Here is a 24420-nt window from a genome sequence, read left to right as displayed (position 1 = left end):
AGAGACAGAGCATGAACGGGGGAGGGGCAGAGAGAGAGGGAGACACAGAATCGGAAACAGGCTCCAGGCTCCGAGCCATCAGCCCAGAGCCTGACTCGGGGCTCGAACTCACGGACTGCGAGATCGTGACCTGGCTGAAGTCGGACGCTTAACCGACTGCGCCACCCAGGCGCCCCGGTAAGCATACATTTTTAAGCACATGAGAGAAAAATAAAGTATACAGTGAAGTTGAGATTTTAAAAGTCATGATGTATAACAGTGCAAATATGAATACAGACTTTAGTATGACTGAGATGTGTACTCAGTGTATTTCTCAACAATTGGGCTTGCAGTTCTCCTAAGAGTTTTTATACAATAACCTGAAAAACATACCAAAATGTAAAAGAAAAACTAAGCAAGTAGTTTAAAATGACAAAGAGGTATTACAATGGTTACTTCTTATTGGCTTTCCTAATCATTAACCTAGTATGTATTTCCACCTTTTTCTTCCAAAACAGTACCATGATTATTATTCATGTATCTGTCCCTTAGCTCCTGATCCTAACAGAAAGCAGAAATCAACCTTATGCTCCAAGGGAAGGGTTTGATTGGCTGGTTGTTTTAGGGATGGCAGAAGAGATCTAAGCCTGTCCAATTACAGTGGATCTCACCAGTCTTTTTTTTTTTTTTTTTTAAGTAGGTATCCAGCCCAGCATAGAGTTCAAGGTGGAGCTTGAACTCATGACCCTAAGATCAAGACCTATGCTAAGATTAAGAGTCAGATGCTTAACCAAGTGGACCACCCAGGTGCCCCAGGGTGGATCTCAGGACTTTTGTTTTCTTTGTCTTCTCTGGATAAAGATACATACAGCCACAGTGGCTTTTGGCAGACCTATCACCACCCCAAGGGAAACCGGTATGAAAATGAAGATAAATTTTATACCACAGAAGACAGAACAAAAAGATGGGGAAAGAAAAACAAAACTCAGACTTTTAGTGACATCATTGGGCTACTCATTATTAATTCTGTGGGAGCTAATAAAATCTCATATTATTCAAGTAACATTGAATTGAATGTACCAAAAGCATGTCACACAGTAACTGTTTTTAGAATGCATGCATTGCTAGATATTAACATATACTATTGAAGAAATTATATCTTCAAGTTATACTATGAGGAATTTTGTTACGTATTTCTTGACAATATTTTAACTTTATTTCAAGTCAAGATTTGTGTTTTAGGGGGAAAGATGATAAATTATGTCACTGTATCTATATTCACAGATTTACAAATATATTATTTTGCCTTTTTAATAACTTAATTCTTAAACTTGTCTAAAGAAAAATATATGGAATAAAAAATCTCCCAAATTCTCTATTGGTATGATGATCTTATACTACAGTGAAGTTTATCTTCGTGAAAACAAGAAAAAAATACTATCTACATAAAACAGAGAATTAAATAACAACTAATTTTTCCTCCCAGTTCAATATCACTGTCACACATCTATCAATAAGAAAGTTTTGTCTTACTAAAAAAAAAAAAGGTAGCTTTATTTGGTCTTTTCATTAATGCCTCAGTAAACTGGATAAAGCTAAATCTTTAGAAGTAATCATTTATTCCTTATTCCACTAAAAATCTGCAAATAAAGACTTCTGGTTTTTAGAGATCATAGCAATAAACTTTTTGGTTTTTATATATGTTTTTAATATTTAAGCCTGCTTAGCATATCTTTATGAATAAGAATATACTTGATAAAATAATTAGTATAGTTGCTCCAGGCACTAGAGAGAAAATATGTCCATATAAAAAGAGGAGAAAATTTGTAACAAATATAAGGTGAACAAAAAAGAGAATGTGAAGCTCTATTTCAGACCCCAAGGAAATAAAGTGCTAAGATCAGAATGCAAAAGCAACTCTTGTTCATTAGAGAATAATATGGTAAGATATTACTCCTTTTCAAAATGTATGAGTTGTAGAATAATTGAGCATAGTCAGCCATGCAGAATTACGTTTCATAAGAAAACAGGAAAGATATCTAAAAGAAATCTATAGCATAGTTAAGAAAATCACAAAATTCACCATACACAGCAGGAAAGCTTTCATAGGGCCAAAGCTGAATATTTCAAAAGATAGAGAAAAATATTACCACTTGTGTACTGTGCTTAGCTACAAAGATATATACATACACATGGCTTATCTATACAAGCATATATATATGGTTTGTGTATCAAATCATAAATACACATTTGTATATATAAAACCATAGTTATAAATCCTTACACTGCTAGGCAGTGTTTTATTATGTATGTAGATAATTAGTGTTCTTGGGTGTATTTCCTCAGTGACCAAACTGATGTTTTGAAAGAGTAAACATACTAGGGCTCCTGGGTGGCTCCGTTAGTTAAGCGTCTGACTCTTGGTTCGGCTCAGGTCATGATCTCACAGTTTGTGAGATCGAGGCCCGCATCGGACTCTGCACTGACAGCACAGAGCCTGCTTGGGATTCTCTCTCTCCGTCTCTCTCTGCCCCTCACCCCCACCTTTCAAATAAATAAATAAACTTTAAAAAAGAAAGATTAAACATATTAAAATATTTAGAAGGAACCAGTGGAAATGATGATGCCCTGGCGTGCCCCATCACTACACTCTTCATCTCTGATGGGCATCACAGAGATCACAATAAATTTATTATAAACTACTGTATCCAGGAAGCAATGTTTATCATCACTACCAAGTGGGATCAGATATTAATAGGCCACAAATGGAGTTTTGCATTTAAGTAAATGGCGAAATTTTAACTTTACAAAAGTGTAAAGAACAGTGTGGCTTTTGTAGTTTAGTGTTTAACACAGCTTACTGATAAAAAGACTTTATCTTTTACATTCATGGAAAATTCCATATTTTCTAATTATAATTTTTTGTCAGTATGAGTTAGTTCAGTATTAAAAGCTACTTTTATATAAGCACAAGCCTAGTCCCCTTCTTTAATGTTACAAAAATGTGACAAAGCAATTAAAAATCTCTCCTTAGGCAAGAGAAGAAAAAGAATTAAGCTCTGTTTCTGAGGTGACAGGAACAAAAACAGTAAGTTGTGGTTTTAATTTTAGCTTCTGATCTACTGTATAGCTACAAGATTTCCACTGTGTCATTTTTTCACTGATTTTGATCCCATTCAATAATGTTTTTTATTTGTGGCCCTGTTGTTATTCTTGTAATTACTTCATCAATTTGAAGAATAAATGGTATTTGTAGAGAGCTAAAATAACAGCTAATAAGACAAGATAAATTAAGAGGAATGAGGAAATTTATGTGAGAATGAGCTTGATTTTACATACCTTATAGTTAATAAATTAAATTTTATAGAGATAAGCTCATTTGTAGCAGTCAATTTTCTAATGTAGATGTCTTAATATTTTAAAGGACACAGACAAATGTATTGGTATAATCAGTTTATAAAGCCTCTCCTGATTATGAAATTTAAAGAAAAGATAAATGAAAATTGGATTTGTGCAACAGAGTGGGAAACAGCCACTGACTTTATTAAAGAGTGTTATTTTATGAAATTTAATCTAAATATTATGTATCACCTTTCAAAAGTTGCAAACTGACTTCATTTCAAAGTTATAAACTGATCTGTATTTCACTTGCACAGATACACCCACACACACACATTCTTAATATTTGTGAATAATTTTTTTTTAATTTTTCTTTACATTTATTTATTTTTGAGAGACAGAGAGAGACAGAGCACAAGTGGGGGAGGGGCAGAGATAGAAGGAGACACGGAATCCGAAGCAGGCTCCAGGCTCTGAGCTGTCAGCACAGAGCCCGATGCACTTGGGGCTGGAACTTATGAACTGTGAGATCACTACCTGAGCCGAAGTCATGGCCCAAATGACTGAGCCACCCAGGCGCCCCAACATTGTTTTTGAATGCACATTTATCAGGCCAAAGTCTGACGAGTATAGTATCACACTTCTGAGACTATAAAGAAATAATTTATGTTACAATGTCATGAGAGGATTCTGAAGGAAATTTCAAAAGAGAGCTTCCAAAAACTATCTGGGCAATAGCAACATAATTGGCTTGCATGTGTCACCTGTAAAGGTGACTCCGTTGAAGGTACAGAATCTGTGTGGCCACTCTAAAAATATGTATCTCACTAGTTTGTAATTAGATCTTGGCATACAACCTAGTTTGAAGAAATTTTTATTTGTATAGTTCATAGATTTCTTTATACTCATTGAAATAAGATGTTTAAATATCTGAACATAAGATTCAACGAAGATAAATAAAAGCTTTCAATAGTTCCTGAAACAGGTGTCAGTGAGGCTGCCCTAGTAACTCAGATGCTACCATACATGCTCCTCTAGACTAACACACCCCATCAGAACACTCAGAGCTGAACGATTAGCAAGCAGACACTCTACATTCAATAGCAGAACATATCCCCATAAGGAGAAATGCAGATGTGATGGAATATGCACCCCCTCCACAAAATAACACAAAAAAGTAGTTATTTTAAGCACTTGCTTTTTTGTGTGTATGGCAGTTTAGAAGTTCCAATAAGAGAAATTAGGGATATTTGAAAAAAATAACCGAAAACAGGATAAAGAATAAAAATATTAAAGACAATGATATGGGAATATAGGCTCAAATAGGCTCTATTGTAAAGAGAAAAGCCTCTATCATTTTGTAGCATTATAATGTAAGTAAAATATTATCTAATATCTCATTCATTTTCTGAGTTATATTATCTATCTTTCTGATTTTTTTTATACTGTATGTTATTCAAGATAGTATTCTCTTTAGAAATAGTTCTGAACAATGAGAATTTGTCACATTATGGAATTATAATTAATACAATTGTGTGTACCTGTGGGGTAAAAATAACTTAGATTTGTTATACAGTATCCAGACATCACAGGCATTTTTTTAATGTTTATTTATTTTTGAGAGAGACACAGTGTGAGCAGAGGAAGGGCAGAGAGAGAGAGAGAGGGAGACACAGAATCCGAAGCAGGCTCCAGGCTCTGAGCTGTCAGCACAGAGTCCGATTCAGGGCTTAAACTCACGAACTGAGATCATGGCCTGAGTCAAAGTTGGACACTCAATGGACTGAATCACCCAGGCACCCCAATAACCATTTAATACATAGTATCATTCAGTAGTAGTATTTTCTAGGGACCTACACTGATAGATCATGTATAGATTTTCTTAAAATAAGAATTATTCTTAATTCATAATTCATACATTCATAACTAATAGGAACCTGCGACATCCCCACTTACTTTATTATTTCTTCTCATACTGAATTTTGAGGACTAGCAGATCTCCTAACAAAAACATTAAAATTATTTAATTTAAAGAAATTAAAGAATGTATTTGAAAGAGTTACTATCCAATTATGCTGTGAATCTGATTTGAAAGAAGAATATGAGTCGGATTAAGATATCAAAAATAGCATGTGGGAACATATAAAAGTTTAATTCAGGTAAAATTTGGGACCAAATAAAAGATAGCATTTCATTGATAATTTAAGCAGTATAAAGAAATACCAGGAAAGAAATATAAAATAAAGGACCATAAAATGAGTCTGAGGTTAGGAAAGATTATTCTAGATAAATTCTGTGAACAGAAGAAGATAAGGGTAGAGAAAATTATTAACCATATATGAAATAAATATATTCTGACTAACAGTTTTAAATAAAAGATATATTTTGATAAATACTACTGAAAAAGGCACATAAACAGATAATAAATATTCATTTAAGAAAAACAACTGCTGAAAAAACTTGTGGTAAATGGTACCAAAAAGGACTAAAATAATCATAATCCACTTCCCATTTTCCTTATAAAATCAAGTTTTTAGAAATCTCATAATAAATACTTTGTCAAAAGTTTTAATACAACTATACAATAATACTCTTTTTATTATATACATCGATAAAATTAAAAGGAAAACATTTAATTCCTGCTGGCAGTTTTTATATAGGAGTGCCTGCTTTCCTAAATGACAATTTTTTTTCAATGCTAACCTGTATGTGAAATTATTTGGTTAAAATATTCCTTAAGAGTACATTTGTTCTATTCTAAAAGTCTGTGCTAAAATCACTACAAAAACATCTGCTCATATCTGAAGACAAAAATATTTTTAAACCATAATTTAAACTCTATGATGTTCATATCACTCTAAAGTAAAATAAATATTTGGAGAAAAAACATTCAGTTGCAATTACCAAAAGACCTTCTTAGTAGGTAAATTATCAAAATAACTTTAGAATAATGAAATAACACCAAGAAATAGTTATATTATACTTAAATGTCATTTACATTAGGCTAAAATTAATCTTCATCATACAAAATTAATAATTCTTTTGCAATGGCACCAAAATTGCTTGGCAGGCAAAAGAGCAAGGTGTGGGAAGTAAGGAAGAGGAATTAGGGTGGGCTAGGAAAGCATAGGTGCTAGTGAGGACTGATACAAAGAGAAAACTAACACTGACAAATGCAGTCTCTGGGCAACCCTGTAAACACTAATGCCTCAAGTAGGGCAAAAAGAACTCAGAAACTAGGAAAAAGACTCATATCAGCAGAGGAGTCATATCAACAGATGAGTTTGCTATTGAGTCATGTGATTAGGTTGCTCCTAAAAAGAGGCTACGCAATACTGACCAGGCTGGGAGACAATGATAGGGAGTTCTTATCCAAATCAGACTGCAAACGAATGATAATATGAAAATGGAATAATTGAGAGTTTATCTAATTCTGTGATTCCATTCTTAAGGGAAGTATAATCATAAAGAGTATCCCACAATACAGTGTCCTCGGGGTTTATCAAAGGTATTTGTTAGATGTCTATTCCATTTCCTTCCATTGAATTTTTGATCTTCTGATTTTACTCTTAAAGGTAAAAATGCCCACCCAGCCACTTTTGGAGGAAGGTAGAAATCAGGAAGTCTCATACTAGTTGAAATAAATTATGTCTATGAATCAAAATGGCCCTACCTTGTACCTAAGTTCCAATAATTGGGCTAGTTCCCTGCCACCTTCCTATAAAACTAAGTTGCCTTTTGTCCATTGTTTTCAGTGACCATTTTCTGCTCTTGTCTCTCAGGCCCAACTGCTTTCCTCAGTTACTTGCCTAAGAAAGAATCTAGTGCTGGGGTCTGGTTTTCCTCTTCTGACCAGTCTCTAACCCCTGCATCTCAGGACATTGACTCCTTTTTCCTGATACTGCTGATTGGCTAGCCTGGGCCTTTTATTTATTGCTAATCACAAGAGCTGTGCTGCCTACTTTATCCCTACAAATGTGCCTGGTCTTTAGGCTCCTGGCATTTTTCTTTGATCCACCCCATTGTCCTGGAACCAAGTTGGAAACACAATGCCTTCTCTACCATTAGTATTCTTCACAGTAGTTACTCTGAAGTACTATAGTTACATAGAAGTTACTAAGAAGGAGTAACTACTTCAAACCTGAGCCTGTGCTTGATTAATACTGATTAACTGGATGACCAGCAGAGTTATGATGCCAGATTTCAGTATCATTAATTTATAACTGTAAAAATTTGGTTTTAAATAAAGTGAGTGTTTGAGGCAACAATGTGGTTTTTACCCTTAAACTTAAATGAATAACATGTTCAGTGCCAGTTATATATTTGATAATGCACTATTCTATCAGGGAAGATCATATTTATGAAAGTACTTTTTTATCATTTTCCTCTTTTTTAATTCTCATTTTATTATTTTTCTGCATTTTATCATTTTAGTTTTTCTCCTCATTTTATTATTTTTGACATTTTTCTTAATATTTTTATTTTCTCATTTTCCTTATTCTTTTTTATTTAGTATTTATTTTTGGGAAAGCACAAGTGGGAGAGGGGCAAAGAGAGGGGGACAGGGGATCTTGAGGGTGCTCTATGCTGACAGGCTCACAGCAGTGAGCCCAATATGGGTCTAGGACTCAGGAACCATGAGATCATGACCTGAGCTGAAGTTGGGCGCTCAACCAACTGAACCACCCAGGTGCCCTCCATTTTCCTTATTCTTTAATGTTGATGTGATATTTTACATTATGTTTCCCTCTGTGACAGTTCATTTTCAATTATTTTTCTTTGAATTTAAAGCTTATAACTAACATCATTTAATCTGGGGTGGTATAATGGGTCCAAGAAATTAAAAAACGTCAGTAAATAAAACTGTGCTAGTTTCCTGGTTGAAATCTGAGAAAAAATACACTTCAATGGGTGAAAGGACTATTGTTAACAGCATTAAATTACATAGAAATAATCTTAGCAACAAAAGGAACTTTACCTGCTGACGTTGGCTCTTCTTCATCTGATGCTATGATAAGAGGAAAAAAGACGAGGACAGGGAGAGGGTGGGGTGGGGTGAGGGTGGGGAAAGAGAGAGAGAGAGAGAGAGAGAGAGAGAGATTGAAATTGAACATAAATATACTTTGCATTTTCAAACAAAGACTACAAGCTCCTGATTTGTAATTTTGTGAATACATTAGAAATCTGTCATGAGATAACTGGATAATGACAAGTTAATGAGAGTTTACATTAAAGGAACATTTATACACTTTTCTAAGATACATATTTATTAGAAAAGACCACTCAGTTGTCTGAATTTGCTTTCCCTTCCTTTCTGCAAATAAGACTGACTTTATTTAGTTTGATTGGAAATTATAATTATCATAAATAATATTATTTGAAAATATAAATTGTAAATAACATATGACTATCCCACCATCACCACTTTGTGGGAATTTTCTATTAGCAAAGAGAAATTAAAATGCATTACAATTTTGCTCCATGAAGTAGAAGTTATAAATAAGATAGGGGTTACATACAAACACACTGAACTCACAGGTACCACATGCTTCAAAATTCAGAAGCAGTGATTCACACACAAGAACCGGCATTGTGAAGGGTGACCCTGTGTAGTTTGACACACGTGTTCTACAGCCCAGACAAGGATAAACATGGATATTATAAAAGGAGAGGTCACAGTATGAAAATACAGTTTTATGCTACAGCAGTGGCTCACAACCGGGAATCTATATTAAGAAAGTCAAACTCTGGGCCCCGCCTCAAACCAATGAAGTCAGAATCTCTTTCAATGGTACCACCTTGTAGCCAGGTTTGAGACATCGCTAAATAACATCGATATAAGGTAACACGAACCATAACTCAAAGTGTGAATCATTCTGATTCCTGTTTTAAGAGAGGAATTTTTAAGAGCAGACTCCAAGGGTAAGAACCTACTATTACACGTATGTGGAGGATGGAGCACAGTGGTTGCAAGAGTGAAAACGAGAGTTTATCTGCAACTGTTTCACAAGTTTGCCTAGAATCCACCCCTTCACCATCACACCAACAGACACACTCTGTTAGGAGGTATTTCTGCTCTGTGCACAAGTTCAGTTCACTTTGAATATTACCGTTGAATTATATGACACCAGCCAGTGCTATTTCAATTGATTCATGAAGTTTTAAGATAAAAATTTACTCAACTGAATTGCTTATAAAGGAGCTTTGTTCCCAGGTGATTCGTTTATCAAGGTATCACTGTGTAACCAGGGAGCAGTTTCCACTCTTTTCCGTTAAGTTTCCATCTGCACAGAGTACACCTTAGACAAGGTTACTTTGTGTCCTGACAGTATTTTCCTCTCACTGTTTGGCTTGTCTCCTTGGCACATAAAGGAACAGAGAGAGCAAACAGAGTTGGCATGCATGGGGTGGAGAACGTAAATATTTAAAAGGCCGTTTGTTGCTTTATTATGTCCAAAATCTAACATAACATGTTCAAAGAGGAAAACTGTCAGTGGCTTCCAGGAATTCCCTTTAGGAAAATACCATAAAGTCTTGTAGAAGTGCTGACTTAGATGGTCATTGTTGGTATAAGTCTGGAGATTCAAAGTGGGGAAATAAAAGCACTCAAGGCTGGCCACTTTATGTGTGTGAACTCTATAAAGCTATGATGACATGAAAATGACTCATATTTGATAGATGAAGATCCAGAGGTTCAGAGTGACTGAGCAATTAGTCTAAGGTCAATTTGAATTCGAGCTCATGTCAGTGTGGCTTTCAAACCAAACTCTGTCCACTATCCCTGTCTCCCAAGGTGTTGATTGAGTATCCACTAAGAGAGAGAGGGAAAAGGGGGAAAAGGCTCATGGAATGAAGACTGGCTAGATATCTGATAATCTTACTCAGAAAGAAGTATAAAGGGAGAAAAATGCTGGATGAAGGGACTGGGAAACTTCTTTGTGTCTCTTACAACCCAGGGAGAGATGCAGGGGGTGAGATCCCAAGCATGTAGTTAAAATATCCTAAGCATGTGATGCCTAAGGAAGAGAGATTAGAAATGCTAAGATTTTATCCCTCCATTATAGATGGATAAGCAAGACATTTTAGGAAAGAACTAGCCAGCACTGAAGCAAAGACAATTCCAAATTTATAGAACACATGGCAATTAGAATGTCTTAAAACCAAAGCCTCTGGGCTAAGCAGTGCACTAAGCTCCACGTAAGCTTGTAATACCTAAAAACATCTTTGTAACAGATTAACCATGTTAGAGTCAGCAGATACACAAGTCTGCCTTGAATTCTATTTCTATGCAATATCTCCATAACAGTGGTTCCTCATAATATAAAGATGTCACTAACCAACACTCATACTATATTAAAACACACACATATACACACACACACAGGTGCATACACAAGGGTTAGTATTAATATCAATTCACTGTCATAGTTCTCTCTGGCAAAGATGTTTTGTGTGTAGGCATCCAGACAAAACATGGTGAACTAGTAATGGGAGGCAGCTCGAGCTCCAAAAGTACAAATAATTCTCAAAGTGGACATTAGTGGCTTAATTAGTGAGATTCAGATGAAAAGATTACTACAGAAGATAATGTCATGCTACCCAAATTATTTTTCACTCGTCCTATTTGCTTAGAATTCATAAAATCAGCAAATCAAAAAAAATACATATGTCTTTGTCACATGCAATTCCTTTAACCTTGGAAATTAAAAACACATGTACCAAGCAAAACAAAAGTAAACAAGTAACTCTGTATTGCTCTGCCTGGCACAATGCAGAAGGATGTACAAAAATTATGGTGACAGTGGAAAAAAGAGACACTAAAAATATGTATCTGATGTGGAGAACTTAGCTGTGTGATCTTCTCATTGTCCATAAAAGGATCACCTTGGGTGTTCCTTAAAATGTTCCAGATCTACTGAATTTGAATTTGGGTGTTAGTTCAGGTTTCTGCATTTTTAAAATGTATTTCTTTAATGTTTATTTACTTTTGAGAGAGACAGAGAGAGAGAGAGAGAGAGAGAGGGAGGGGCAGAGAGAGGGAGACACAGAATGTGAAGCAGGCTCCAGGCTCTGAGCTGTCAGTATAGAGCATGACGCGAGGCTCAAACTCACTACTAACCACAAGACCATGACCTGAGCCAAAGTCAGACCCTTAACCGACTGAGCCAACCAGGCGCCCCTCAAGTTTCTGCATTTTTAAAAAGTGCAGCAGGTGACTATTATAAACACTAAATGTTGAAATGACGGCTCTACCCATCAAAGTTTGCTGCAGTAGGAAAGAGCCATGGGTTCAGTTGTCGGAACTGAAGCAGTAAATTAGCAGGCTTATAGGAAACCCTTTGCAATGTGTACTAGGTTTGTTTCATCAGCTTTCAATGCTCTTTCTCTTGTGTCATCTTCAGATTTATTTGGGTATCTACATCAATACTTTGGGGGAAGAGGACTTTTCCTGTGGATTTAGAGGGGAAGTTTGTATGTCATAACTAAGTAAACCTTTTCCGTTTTCCTGGCCACCATTATTCGTCTAGGTAAGTATATGACCCATTTGGGGATAATGATGTATAAGGTCAAGTTTGTATGTGTTTGGGTGAGGTGAGGCTCTTGGAAGGGAGGCTTCCTCAATCTTCTGGGAAAGCATCTGGAAACAACCCTCTCTCCCTCTTTCCTTTAGATACAGACAGGAAATCTATGGCCCCAAAAGTAAGCAGGCAGACATTTTGCAACCATAATGGGAGTCAGCCTTATAAAGAAGCCAATCCTGCTCAAAGGCAGAATGGAAAAATAGAATGAAATTTATTGATGATATGGTTCAGGCAATAAATCATATCCTTACCCAAATCTGGACTTTCAGTTCTGAGGAAAAATACTTCTACTTTATTGTTTATCTAGTTTAAGTTGAGTTCTCTCTATTTGCAACTAAGTGGCATTCTGCACAACTGTAACCTGTTCTGTTGTTCCCATTTAAAATACATTAGAAGAGGAGTTCCGGAAGATGGCGGCGTAGGAGGACGCTGGGCTCACCGCGCGTCCTGCTGATCACTTAGATTCCACCTACACCTGCCTAAAGAACCCAGAAAACCGCCAGAGGATTAGCAGAACGGAGTCTCCGGAGCCAAGCGCAGACGAGAGGCCCACGGAAGAGGGTAGGAAGGGCGGCGAGGCGGTGCGCGCTCCACGGACTGGCGGGAGGGAGCCGGGGCGGAGGGGCGGCTCGCCGGCCAAGCAGAGCCCCCGAGTCGGGCTGGCAAAAGCGGAGGGGCCGAACGGACTGTGTTCCGACAGCAAGCGCGACTTAGCGTCTGGGAGGTCAGAAGTTAACAGCTCTGCTCAGAAAGCGGGAAGGCTGGAGGACAAAGGGAGGGAGAGCTGCTGAGCCCCCGGACGGCAGAGCTCAGCTTGGCGGGGAACAAAGGCGCTCGCCAGCGCCATCTCCCCCGCCCATCCCCCAGCCAAAATCCCAAAGAGAACCAGTTCCTGCCAGGGAACTTGCTCGCTCCGCGCAAACACCCAACTCTGTGCTTCTGCGGAGCCAAACCTCCGGCAGCGGATCTGACTCCCTCCCGCTGCCACAGGGCCCCTCCTGAAGTGGATCACCTAAGGAGAAGCGAGCTAAGCCTGCCCCTCCCGCCCCCGTGCACCTTGCCTACCCACCCCAGCTAATACGCCAGCTCCCCAGCACCACAAGCCTGGCAGTGTGCAAGTAGACCAGACGGGCCACACCACCCCACAGTGAATCCCGCCCCTAGGAGAGGGGAAGAGAAGGCACACACCAGTCTGACTGTGGCCCCAGCGGTGGGCTGGGGGCAGACATCAGGTCGGACTGCGGCCCCGCCCACCAACTCCAGTTATACACCACAGCACGGGGGAAGTGCCCTGCGGGTCCTCACCACTCCAGGGACTGTCCAAAATGACCAAACGGAAGAATTCCCCTCAGAAGAATCTCCAGGAAATAACAACAGCTAATGAACTGATCAAAAAGGATTTAAATAATATAACAGAAAGTGAATTTAGAATAATAGTCATAAAATTAATCGCTGGGCTTGAAAACAGTATACAGGACAGCAGAGAATCTCTTGCCACAGAGATCAAGGGACTAAGGAACAGTCACGAGGAGCTGAAAAACGCTTTAAATGAAATGCAAAACAAAATGGAAACCACGACGGCCCGGATTGAAGAGGCAGAGGAGAGAATAGGTGAACTAGAAGATAAAGTTATGGAGAAAGAGGAAGCTGAAAGAAAGAGAGATAAAAAAATCCAGGAGTATGAGGGGAAAATTAGAGAACTAAGTGATACACTAAAAAGAAATAATATACGCATAATTGGTATTCCAGAGGAGGAAGAGAGAGGGAAAGGTGCTGAAGGGGTACTTGAAGAAATTATAGCTGAGAACTTCCCTGAACTGGGGAAGGAAAAAGGCATTGAAATCCAAGAGGCACAGAGAACTCCCTTCAGACGTAACTTGAATCGATCTTCTGCACGACATATCATAGTGAAACTGGCAAAATACAAGGATAAAGAGAAAATTCTGAAAGCAGCAAGGGATAAACATGCCCTCACATATAAAGGGAGACCTATAAGACTCGTGACTGATCTCTCCTTTGAAACTTGGCAGGCCAGAAAGGCTTGGCACGATATCTTCAGTGTGCTAAACAGAAAAAATATGCAGCCGAGAATCCTTTATCCAGCAAGTCTGTCATTTAGAATAGAAGGAGAGATAAAGGTCTTCCCAAACAAACAAAAACTGAAGGAATTTGTCACCACGAAACCAGCCCTACAAGAGATCCTAAGGGGGATCCTGTGAGACAAAGTACCAGAGACATCACTACAAGCATAAAACATACAGACATCACAATGACTCTAAACCCGTATCTTTCTATAATAACACTGAATGTAAATGGATTAAATGCGCCAACCAAAAGACATAGGGTATCAGAATGGATAAAAAAACAAGACCCATCTATTTGCTGTCTACAAGAGACTCATTTTAGGTCTGAGGACACCTTTAGATTGAGAGTGAGGGGATGGAGAACTATGCAGCATGCTACTGGAAGCCAAAAGAAAGCTGGAGTAGCCATACTTATATCAGACAAACTAGACTTTAAATTAAAGGCTGTAACAAGAGATGAAGAAGGGCATTATATAATAATTACAGGGTCTATCCATCAGGAAGAGCTAACAATTATAAATGTCTATGCGCCAAATACCGGAGCCCCCAGATATATAAAACAGTTACTCATAAACATAAGCAACCTTATTGATAAGAATGTGGTCATTGCAGGGGACTTTAACACCCCACTTACAGAAATGGATAGATCATCTAGACACACAGTCAATAAAGAAACAAGGGCCCTGAATGATACATTGGATCAGATGGACTTGACAGATATATTTAGAACTCTGCATCCCAAAGCAACAGAATATACTTTCTTCTCGAGTGCACATGGAACATTCTCCAAGATAGATCATATACTGGGTCACAAAACAGCCCTTCATAAGTTTACAAGAATTGAAATTATACCATGCATACTTTCAGACCATAATGCTATGAAGCTTGAAATCAACCACAGGAAAAAGTCTGGAAAACCTCCAAAAGCATGGAGGTTAAAGAACACCCTACTAACGAATGAGTGGGTCAACCAGACAATTAGAGAAGAAATTAAAAAATATATGGAAACAAACGAAAATGAAAATACAACAATCCAAACGCTTTGGGACGCAGCGAAGGCAGTCCTGAGAGGAAAATACATTGCAATCCAGGCCTATCTCAAGAAACAAGAAAAATCCCAAATACAAAATCTAACAGCACACCTAAAGGAAATAGAAGCAGAACAGCAAAGGCAGCCTAAACCCAGCAGAAGAAGAGAAATCATAAAGATCAGAGCAGAAATAAACAATATAGAATCTAAAAAAACTGTAGAGCAGATCAACGAAACCAAGAGTTGGTTTTTTGAAAAAATAAACAAAATTGACAAACCTCTAGCCAGGCTTCTCAAAAAGAAAAGGGAGATGACCCAAATAGATAAAATCATGAATGAAAATGGAATTATTACAACCAATCCCTCAGAGATACAAACAATTATCAGGGAATACTATGAAAAATTATATGCCAACAAATTGGACAACCTGGAAGAAATGGACAAATTCCTAAACACCCACACTCTTCCAAAACTCAATCAGGAGGAAATAGAAAGCTTGAACAGACCCATAACCAGCGAAGAAATTGAATTGGTTATCAAAAATCTCCCAACAAATAAGAGTCCAGGACCAGATGGCTTCCCAGGGGAGTTCTACCAGACGTTTAAAGCAGAGATAATACCTATCCTTCTCAAGCTATTCCAAGAAATAGAAAGGGAAGGAAAACTTCCAGACTCATTCTATGAAGCCAGTATTACTTTGATTCCTAAACCAGACAGAGACCCAGTAAAAAAAGAGAACTACAGGCCAATATCCCTGATGAATATGGATGCAAAAATTCTCAATAAGATACTAGCAAATCGAATTCAACAGCATATAAAAAGAATTATTCACCATGATCAAGTGGGATTCATTCCTGGGATGCAGGGCTGGTTCAACATTCGCAAATCGATCAACGTGATACATCACATTAACAAAAAAAAAGAGAAGAACCATATGATCCTGTCAATCGATGCAGAAAAGGCCTTTGACAAAATCCAGCACCCTTTCTTAATAAAAACCCTTGAGAAAGTCGGGATAGAAGGAACATACTTAAAGATCATAAAAGCCATTTATGAAAAGCCCACAGCTAACATCATCCTCAATGGGGAAAAACTGAGAGCTTTTTCCCTGAGATCAGGAACACGACAGGGATGCCCACTCTCACCGCTGCTGTTTAATATAGTGCTGGAAGTTCTAGCATCAGCAATCAGACAACAAAAGGAAATCAAAGGCATCCAAATTGGCAAAGATGAAGTCAAGCTTTCGCTTTTTGCAGATGACATGATATTATACATGGAAAATCCGATAGACTCCACCAAAAGTCTGCTAGAACTGATACATGAATTCAGCAAAGTTGCCGGATACAAAATCAATGTACAGAAATCAGTTGCATTCTTATACACTAACAATGAAGCAACAGAAAGACAAATAAAGAAACTGATCCCATTCACAATTGCACCAAGAAGCATAAAATACCTAGGAATAAATCTAACCAAAGATGTAAAAGATCTGTATGCTGAAAACTATAGAAAGCTTATGCAGGTAATTGAAGAAGATATAAAGAAATGGAAAGACATTCCCTGCTCATGGATTGGAAGAATAAATATTGTCAAAATGTTAATACTACCCAAAGCTATCTACACATTCAATGCAATCCCAATCAAAATTGCACCAGCATTCTTCTCGAAACTAGAACAAGCAATCCTAAAATTCATATGGAACCACAAAAGGCCCCGAATAGCCAAAGTAATTTTGAAGAAGAAGACCAAAGCAGGAGGCATCACAATTCCAGACTTTAGCCTCTACTACAAAGCTGTCATCATCAAGACAGCATGGTATTGGCATAAAAACAGACACATAGACCAATGGAATCGAATAGAAACCCCAGAACTAGACCCACAAACGTATGGCCAACTCATTTTTGACAAAGCAGGAAAGAACATCCAATGGAAAAAAGACAGTCTCTTTAACAAATGGTGCTGGGAGAACTGGACAGCAACATGCAGAAGGTTGAAACTAGACCACTTTCTCACACCATTCACAAAAATAAACTCAAAATGGATAAAGGACCTGAATGTGAGACAGGAAACCATCAAAACCTTAGAGGAGAAAGCAGGAAAAGACCTCTCTGACCTCAGCCGTAGCAATCTCTTACTCGGCACATCCCCAAAGGCAAGGGAATTAAAAGCAAAAGTGAATTACTGGGACCTTATGAAGATAAAAAGCTTCTGCACAGCAAAGGAAACAACCAACAAAACTAAAAGGCAACCAACGGAATGGGAAAAGATATTTGCAAATGACACATCGGACAAAGGGCTAGTATCCAAAATCTATAAAGAGCTCATCAAACTCCACACCCGAAAAACAAATAACCCAGTGAAGAAATGGGCAGAAAACATGAATAGACACTTCTCTAAAGAAGACATCCGGATGGCCAACAGGCACATGAAAAGATGTTCAACGTCCCTCCTCATCAGGGAAATACAAATCAAAACCACACTCAGATACCACCTCACGCCAGTCAGAGTGGCCAAAATGAAGAAATCAGGAGGCTATAGATGCTGGAGAGGATGTGGAGAGACGGGAACCCTCTTGCACTGTTGGTGGGAATGCAAATTGGTGCAGCCGCTCTGGAAAGCAGTGTGGAGGTTCCTCAAAAAATTAAAAATAGACCTACCCTATGACCCAGCAATAGCACTGCTAGGAATTTATCCAAGGGATACAGGAGTACTGATGCATAGGGGCACTTGTACCCCAATGTTTATAGCAGCACTCTCAACAATCGCCAAATTATGGAAAGAGCCTAAATGTCCATCAACTGATGAATGGATAAAGAAATTGTGGTTTATATACACAATGGAATACTACGTGGCAATGAGAAAGAATGAAATATGGCCTTTTGTAGCAACGTGGATGGAACTGGAGAGTGTGATGCTAAGTGAAATAAGCCATACAGAGAAAGACAGATACCATATGGTTTCACTCTTATGTGGATCCTGAGAAACGTAACAGAAACCCATGGGGGAGGGGAAGGGAAAAAAAAAAAAAAAAAGAGGTTAGAGTGGGAGAGAGCCAAAGCATAAGAGACTGTTAAAAACTGAGAACAAACTGAGGGTTGATGGGGGGTGGGAGGGAGGGCAGGGTGGGTGATGGGTATTGAGGAGGGCACCTTTTGGGATGAGCACTGGGTGTTGTATGGAAACCAATTTGACAGTAAATTTCATATATTAAAAAATAAATAAAAAAAAAAAAATAAATAAATAAATAAAATACATTAGAAGAGATAAGGAATTAACTACCTCTGAGGCAGTGAGATGGAAAGTACATACAGTCTTGGGCGGTGATTTCAGAGGGCAGCTGGGCTCTCAGCACCAAATGGTTCCACAGAGCTCACCGCCCCATGTTTTGATATGATAAACCTACTCTAATTTTGAAGTTGGTCTCTGTTTTTTCAGGATGGTTTGGCAGTGTACATGCTCATGAACTGGGTTAGTACTTGGGAGAAGAAGGCAACCTGTGTACTTCCTTCTTTCCTCCCTTCTTCCCTCCTTTTCTCCTTTGTTCCACAGGACCCAATGTCAAGGACAATAACTACCCAAACCCGACAGGCTGTGTATTACCCTGATACACATATGATATCAAAACACATATACTTCTTCACTGGATAGGCTTTAGTCTCTCTACATGGTATCAACATTCTTATATCTCCTGTTTTTTGTTGGCCTTATCCTTGAGTGTCATTAATTAATTAATTAATTTAGAGAGACAGTGTGGGAGCAGGGGAGGAGCAGAGAGAGAGGGAGATGAAGAATCTGAAGCAGGCTCCAGGCTCTGAGCTGTCAGCACAGAGCCAGAGGCAGGGCTTGAACTCACAGACCAAGAGATCATGGCTTAAGCCAAAGTAGGACGCTTAACTGACTGAGCCACACAGGCGTCCCTTATCTTTGGGTGTTTTAAGTAAACTTTTATAACATGGAATTTCCATCCATTCAAAAATAATTCTTTTTTAAATTTAATTAATTTAATTAATTTCTTTTTTTTTCTTTTTTTTTATTTTGAGAGAGGGTGAGCAAGCATGAGAGATGCACAGCAAGGGAGGGAAGAATTCCAAGCAGTCTCTACACCATCAGCACAGAGCTTAATGTGGGGCATGATCTCACAAACGACGAGATCATGACCTGAGCCGAAACCAAGAATTAGATACTTAACCAACTGAGCCACCCAGGTGCCCCCAGAAACAATTCTATACCCAGTGTGGCTCAACCCTTAAATACAAATAGCTCATTATGAAAGAAAGAAAATACAATTCTTAGCATATTATAATCTATTTTGTATATGGATATTACTTAATTCATATTGACTTATGGATCATTTTGTTTGCTATATTATAAATCTCATTAATTATGTACCAAATATGTTCTTCAAGTTTGCAATTATCACTGTAATTCATTATCTCCATAATCAAAGAAATAAGAAATATATATTCTTACACTCTAACAATGTTTTAGATTCTATTCAACTGCACTGATGTAAAAATAACAACTATATTTATGTATGATTATTCATGCTTGCTCAGATGTTTAATGCTATAAATGTGAATGTGTGTGTGTATGCGTGATTATTAATGCAAAGAAGAGTAAATTATCATTTCAAATCTATGAACTCAATCATTTAAATAGGTTGCAGAGTTGTGTCTGGAAGTATTCAGAGATGTTTTCAGAGATAGGTTTTGGTTTATATGTTTTTTCTTTTATTCTTTATTTATTATTCTTTCTTTCTTTCTTTCTTTCTTTCTTTCTTTCTTTCTTTCTTTCTTTCTTTCTTTCTTTCTTTCTTTCTTTCTCTTTCTCTCTCTCTCTCTCTCTCTCTCTCTCTCTCTCTCTCTCTCTCTTTCTTTCTTTCTTTCTTTCTTTCTTTCTTTCTTTCTTTCTTTCTTTCTTTCTTTCTTGCCTATGGCCCAATGAGAACATGCCTCAGGGCTTACAGATTGCCATTATCAACTTCTCTGTGAAAATACGAAGAAGAATGTTATTCTCTCCTGGCCAAAAACTTCAGACAGCAAATGATTTGGTTGTTTCTACACTCTCAGAACTGCAGAATATTTCAGTCACAATGAGAAACAACAGACAATGTGTGTTGGCATTGAAAGTGTTCAGAGAATTACAAAGTCTTCTCTATTCTATCAGTCTTTCACGTGCAATTTGATTTCGATGCTAAATTTGGAGAACGACATCTATTGAGTATAGTTAATAATATAGAGTACATAGAAGTAGGTATACATGCAGTTAGTATGTAAGTATATATTTATATGTTTATTAGTCTCTTCCATTAGACTAGGAGTTTCATGAGGTCAGGGATGTGACTGTTTTGCTTACCATTAAACTGTAGTTTTCAAATAGTGTCTACAATGTTGTAAGTTCAAGAAATATTTGTCAAAAGAAAGAAAACATGGATAGATATTTAATATACTCCTCTATGTTGCTCAATAAAATTCAGATGTTTCATTAAGCTACATTACTAGACTTACCAAAGAGAAAGCCTTACATCTTCATTTGTGTTTTAGTTATATAGATCTATATATACTAATTTATATAGCTATATATAGTTATATAAATCAGATTTACTTTCTTGGGGCAGGAGAGAAAAAGAATAATAATTAAAAAGACAATGGTTACTGTAATGGCCATCTGATCATCTCATGAAAAAACAAATCTGTGATTTTAAACTAACTCAAAAAAGCATCAAACTACAGCTTATTAATTAAATAGATTCATTAAAATAGCATCACGAAATGCACTTTCTATGTTTAGTAGTGATATAGTTCGCATGGGTTTCACAAGCTACTTATACAGTGTATCATGTTAATAGCAATTAGCAGTGCATTTGCAATTTTCTCATTTTAGAAAGAGGTACAAATGGGAAAAATAAAAAAATGAATGGAAGCTTTAGTTTCATTTTTTTACCACTGAGTTAAAAAAAATACACAATTTATAAAACTAAACCAGAGTATTGGGAAACTGGGAAGTAATATGACTCATCTCCCAATGTGTACTAAAGAGACGTTGGGGACATAATTAGGATACATGGTCCCACTTAAAGGAAGTACTAAAGATCTTTAGGTGATTCGGCATTACAAAGGAATATAATTCACTATCTCCTGTATCTATTCAATTGTCCTCAAATATCCTTTGTTCATTCCATTTGTCCTCCCTCCCTAACCAAATTCATCTCATCCCTGTAGACTCAATTCACATCTCACCATCTTTAATTCTTTAGTATTTATTTTAGTCTCCATATTTGTGTAGTTGTTCCCTTTCACGCCTCACTTTTAAACTATAACCTAAAGCTGGCTTGAAACAAAATGGCAATATTTTACAGTCTTGTTCACAAGCTGGACATTATCTACTATACTTCTTTTAGGCCAACAGTTATGTTTTAATTTTGTATAGTGCACATAATTGGTACTGAGTAAATATTTTTGGAAAGCTATCTAAGTTTAGAGATGAGAAACTTAAGTCCAGTAAGTGAATATAACGGCTGTTTTTACAGTATTTTGAGTCATGTAAAGTAAGGGTTAGTAATTAAATCTAAGGTATCCTAAGAAAATTCATGGATAAATGGAAAGAAGAAACTTGAAAGGGATCAAGTAGATTAGCAGTTAATATGTATATGATTGCTCAGATCTATCAACTTCCAATAAAATTAATTCATAACCTTTTTGAAAGTTTAATATAGGAGAGAGAAAATAATTCTGCAATGAGAATGCTCGGTAATGTGACTAGGAAAGCCATGCAGTGAAGGTTACCTGCACATCATATGTGACATTCAGATGGTCACAGCACCCATACTATTTTGCTTCACAGCAACTGACAGAAAGAAGCTGAAACCATCAGGCTCATGTTCTATGGATTTCTGCTTTATTTATGTGTGGGAAACTGCTCACTTCAACCTCAAGTCATTTCCATAAGTCTGGACAAATGTGCTAATCCAAAAAGCAAATCTGTTAAAACCAAAAGAACAAAAAACTAAAAGGTCCCGGATAGACCAGCAATATTGACACAAATCTTAGTGACAGCATCCACTTAAGGAAACCACAGAATCATTGCACATAAAATGTTAATGTCAGAAGAGATTTTCTGATTAGGGGGTTGGCAAAAAAATAAAAATAAAAAAACAAAACAAACAAAAAACCCTTGTCCAAATGGGTTAAGGTTTGAATTAGGAATTAGAAGTATATTTATTAAATCATCTAAATTACCAATTAAAAACTCACCATAAACTGAATTTTTAAGCAAAATTCATATACATATGAATACATATATTTATTTATAATATAAATAAAAAGAGGATTATACAACACGTGCTGTTCTACAACTTGCTTTTTACACTAGTATTTGCACGTAGTTTTCTATGTCAATATACTCAGTGACTATAGACAGTATTTAATAATGTTTTATTTTAAGGATATATCATAATTTATTTAACTCTACTGAATGATATTTCAATGGATTAAGGGGTATCTCAATCATAAATAATATTGCAATGAATAATCAGACTCCATTTGAATAGTGATAGCAACATGAAACAAAATAAATGACCACATTTCATTAAATAAATAGGAGCTCATAATACTATGCACAATATAAAATACTCACTTTTTATAAATAAGGCTTTTAAATAATCCTTTTTTTATGCCATCAGCCTATCTACAGTGACATGCTTCTTAAATATATTGGATAGTATGGTATTTGTGCCTTTTTTTTTAATTGTTAATGTTAATTTTTGGGAAAGAGAGACAGAGTGTGTGGGGGGGAGGGGCAGGAAGAGGGAGGCACAGAATGTGAAGCAGGCTCCAGGCTCTAAGCTATCAGCACAGAGCCTGACGTGGGGCTAGAACTCAGACCGTGAGGTCATGACCTGAGGTGAAGTTGGAGGCTTAACTGACAGAGCCACCAGAAGGCCCCAGATATTTGTGCCTTCTTCCTGTGAGAGTTACTCTCACAATAGAGTTACCATTAATGATGACCACGTAGATCTTTCAGTGTCCCTTGTCAAAGTAGTACAAGGCAGAGAGACAAAGAAATGGCTGAGCTCTGTGCTTGGACAGATTCAGCCTTAGGGTTGAGCGTTGAGTATTATAGTCTTATATTAAGTAATATAAAACCTCAATGTTTTAAGAAAAATAAATGGTGGCCATTTGAAGACAGAAAACTACTTTATTATATTACAAAATCCTGGCATATGATTTGTCTTTGTGTGTGCACAAGAAAATATTTAATATGTTATATCTATTTCAAAAATGACATTTTACAGGGGTGCCTGGGTGGCTTAGTCGGTTAAGCGGCCGACTTTGGCTCAGGTCATGATCTCGCGGTCCGTGAGTTCGAGCCCCGCGTCGGGCTCTGTGCTGACAGCTCGGAGCCTGGAGCCTGTTTCGGATTCTGTGTCTCCCTCTCTCTGACCCTCCCCTGTTCATGCTCTCTCTCTGTCTCAAAAATAAATAAACGTTAAAAAAAAAATGACATTTTACTACTTTAGAAATTTGTGAAACCTTTTAACAAAATATCATTCCTTTTTCACTGCCTATATTACAAAGAGGAATTCAGAAATTTTATGATGGCTTTGAAATGAGTTCTCAAAATATAGTTCCACATACTTGGCTTAATTAAAATACCTTTTGAAAAGATATCAAAAGATGAAGGCGGGGGAACAGTGGGCAGGTCTAATTTGAAGAGAGCTCAGATATCTCTGGCAGATTTATGTTTCTCTTTGGTCTAGGGGAATTATTGTTTTCATGTAGTGTGAACTCATCCCAAGGACACTAACTTTAAGAGATAAAGCACGGCTTCAGCTTGGCTATATAGAACTCAACTAACCTATGTGCCACTGACATTCTCTAGTCAGTTAATGACTGCTAAAGAGGATTGTGTTTCCTCTTGCCTGTTACAAAAGAAGGTAAAATTAAATGCTTTCTTTTCAGAATCATTAGGATCTTCTTTAAAGAAAAAGGGTCAGTATATCGCATTCAGGCATTAATCAAATGACATTGACAATGTGATTTCCCTATCTGCAAAACTGGTCTCCCTAGGCCAAATTTTTCCTTAATTGAAATGTCTTTAAATAACTCAACTCAGAAAAAAAGTCGACAGGTCTAACTTTAAGAAAAGGAAATTGAATAAAGGTACAGGGCTATTTAGGCAGGGCCCAAGCCCCACTCTTCCTATCTTTGAGGTTATTTTCAAGTTGTGAATGCATACTATTAATTTTTACTCTACCAAATGGAAAAAAAAAAAACAAAAAACAGCCAAGGAGATAGGCTATTCAGCAGACAAAATATACGCAACTTTGAAAAAAACAAAATTTTACATCCAAACCAAACTAAAAAGTCACTTAGTCAAAGCTGCCAACTAAAAATCTAACTATTCC

At 37.1% G+C, this 24420-nt stretch overlaps 1 protein-coding gene across 2 annotated transcripts in view; it reads right to left on the bottom strand.

Annotated features, from left to right (window-relative positions):
• The window catches only part of EDIL3 (EGF like repeats and discoidin domains 3), a 426671-nt gene that overhangs the window by 265852 nt on the left and 136399 nt on the right, over window positions 1-24420 (bottom strand). Inside the window, exon 3 of one of the 2 annotated variants that reach the window (XM_058727800.1) lies at window positions 8297-8326. The exons of the other annotated variant lie outside the window; for it this stretch is intronic. Coding sequence (XP_058583783.1) covers window positions 8297-8326 — 30 coding nt within the window. The remainder of the gene's footprint in view (window positions 1-8296; window positions 8327-24420) is intronic. 2 annotated transcript variants of the gene reach the window in all.

This window comes from Neofelis nebulosa, chromosome 1 (assembly GCF_028018385.1).
Source record: "Neofelis nebulosa isolate mNeoNeb1 chromosome 1, mNeoNeb1.pri, whole genome shotgun sequence".
Lineage (NCBI taxonomy): Eukaryota > Metazoa > Chordata > Mammalia > Carnivora > Felidae > Neofelis > Neofelis nebulosa.
This window is presented reverse-complemented; position numbering and strand designations above follow the sequence as displayed.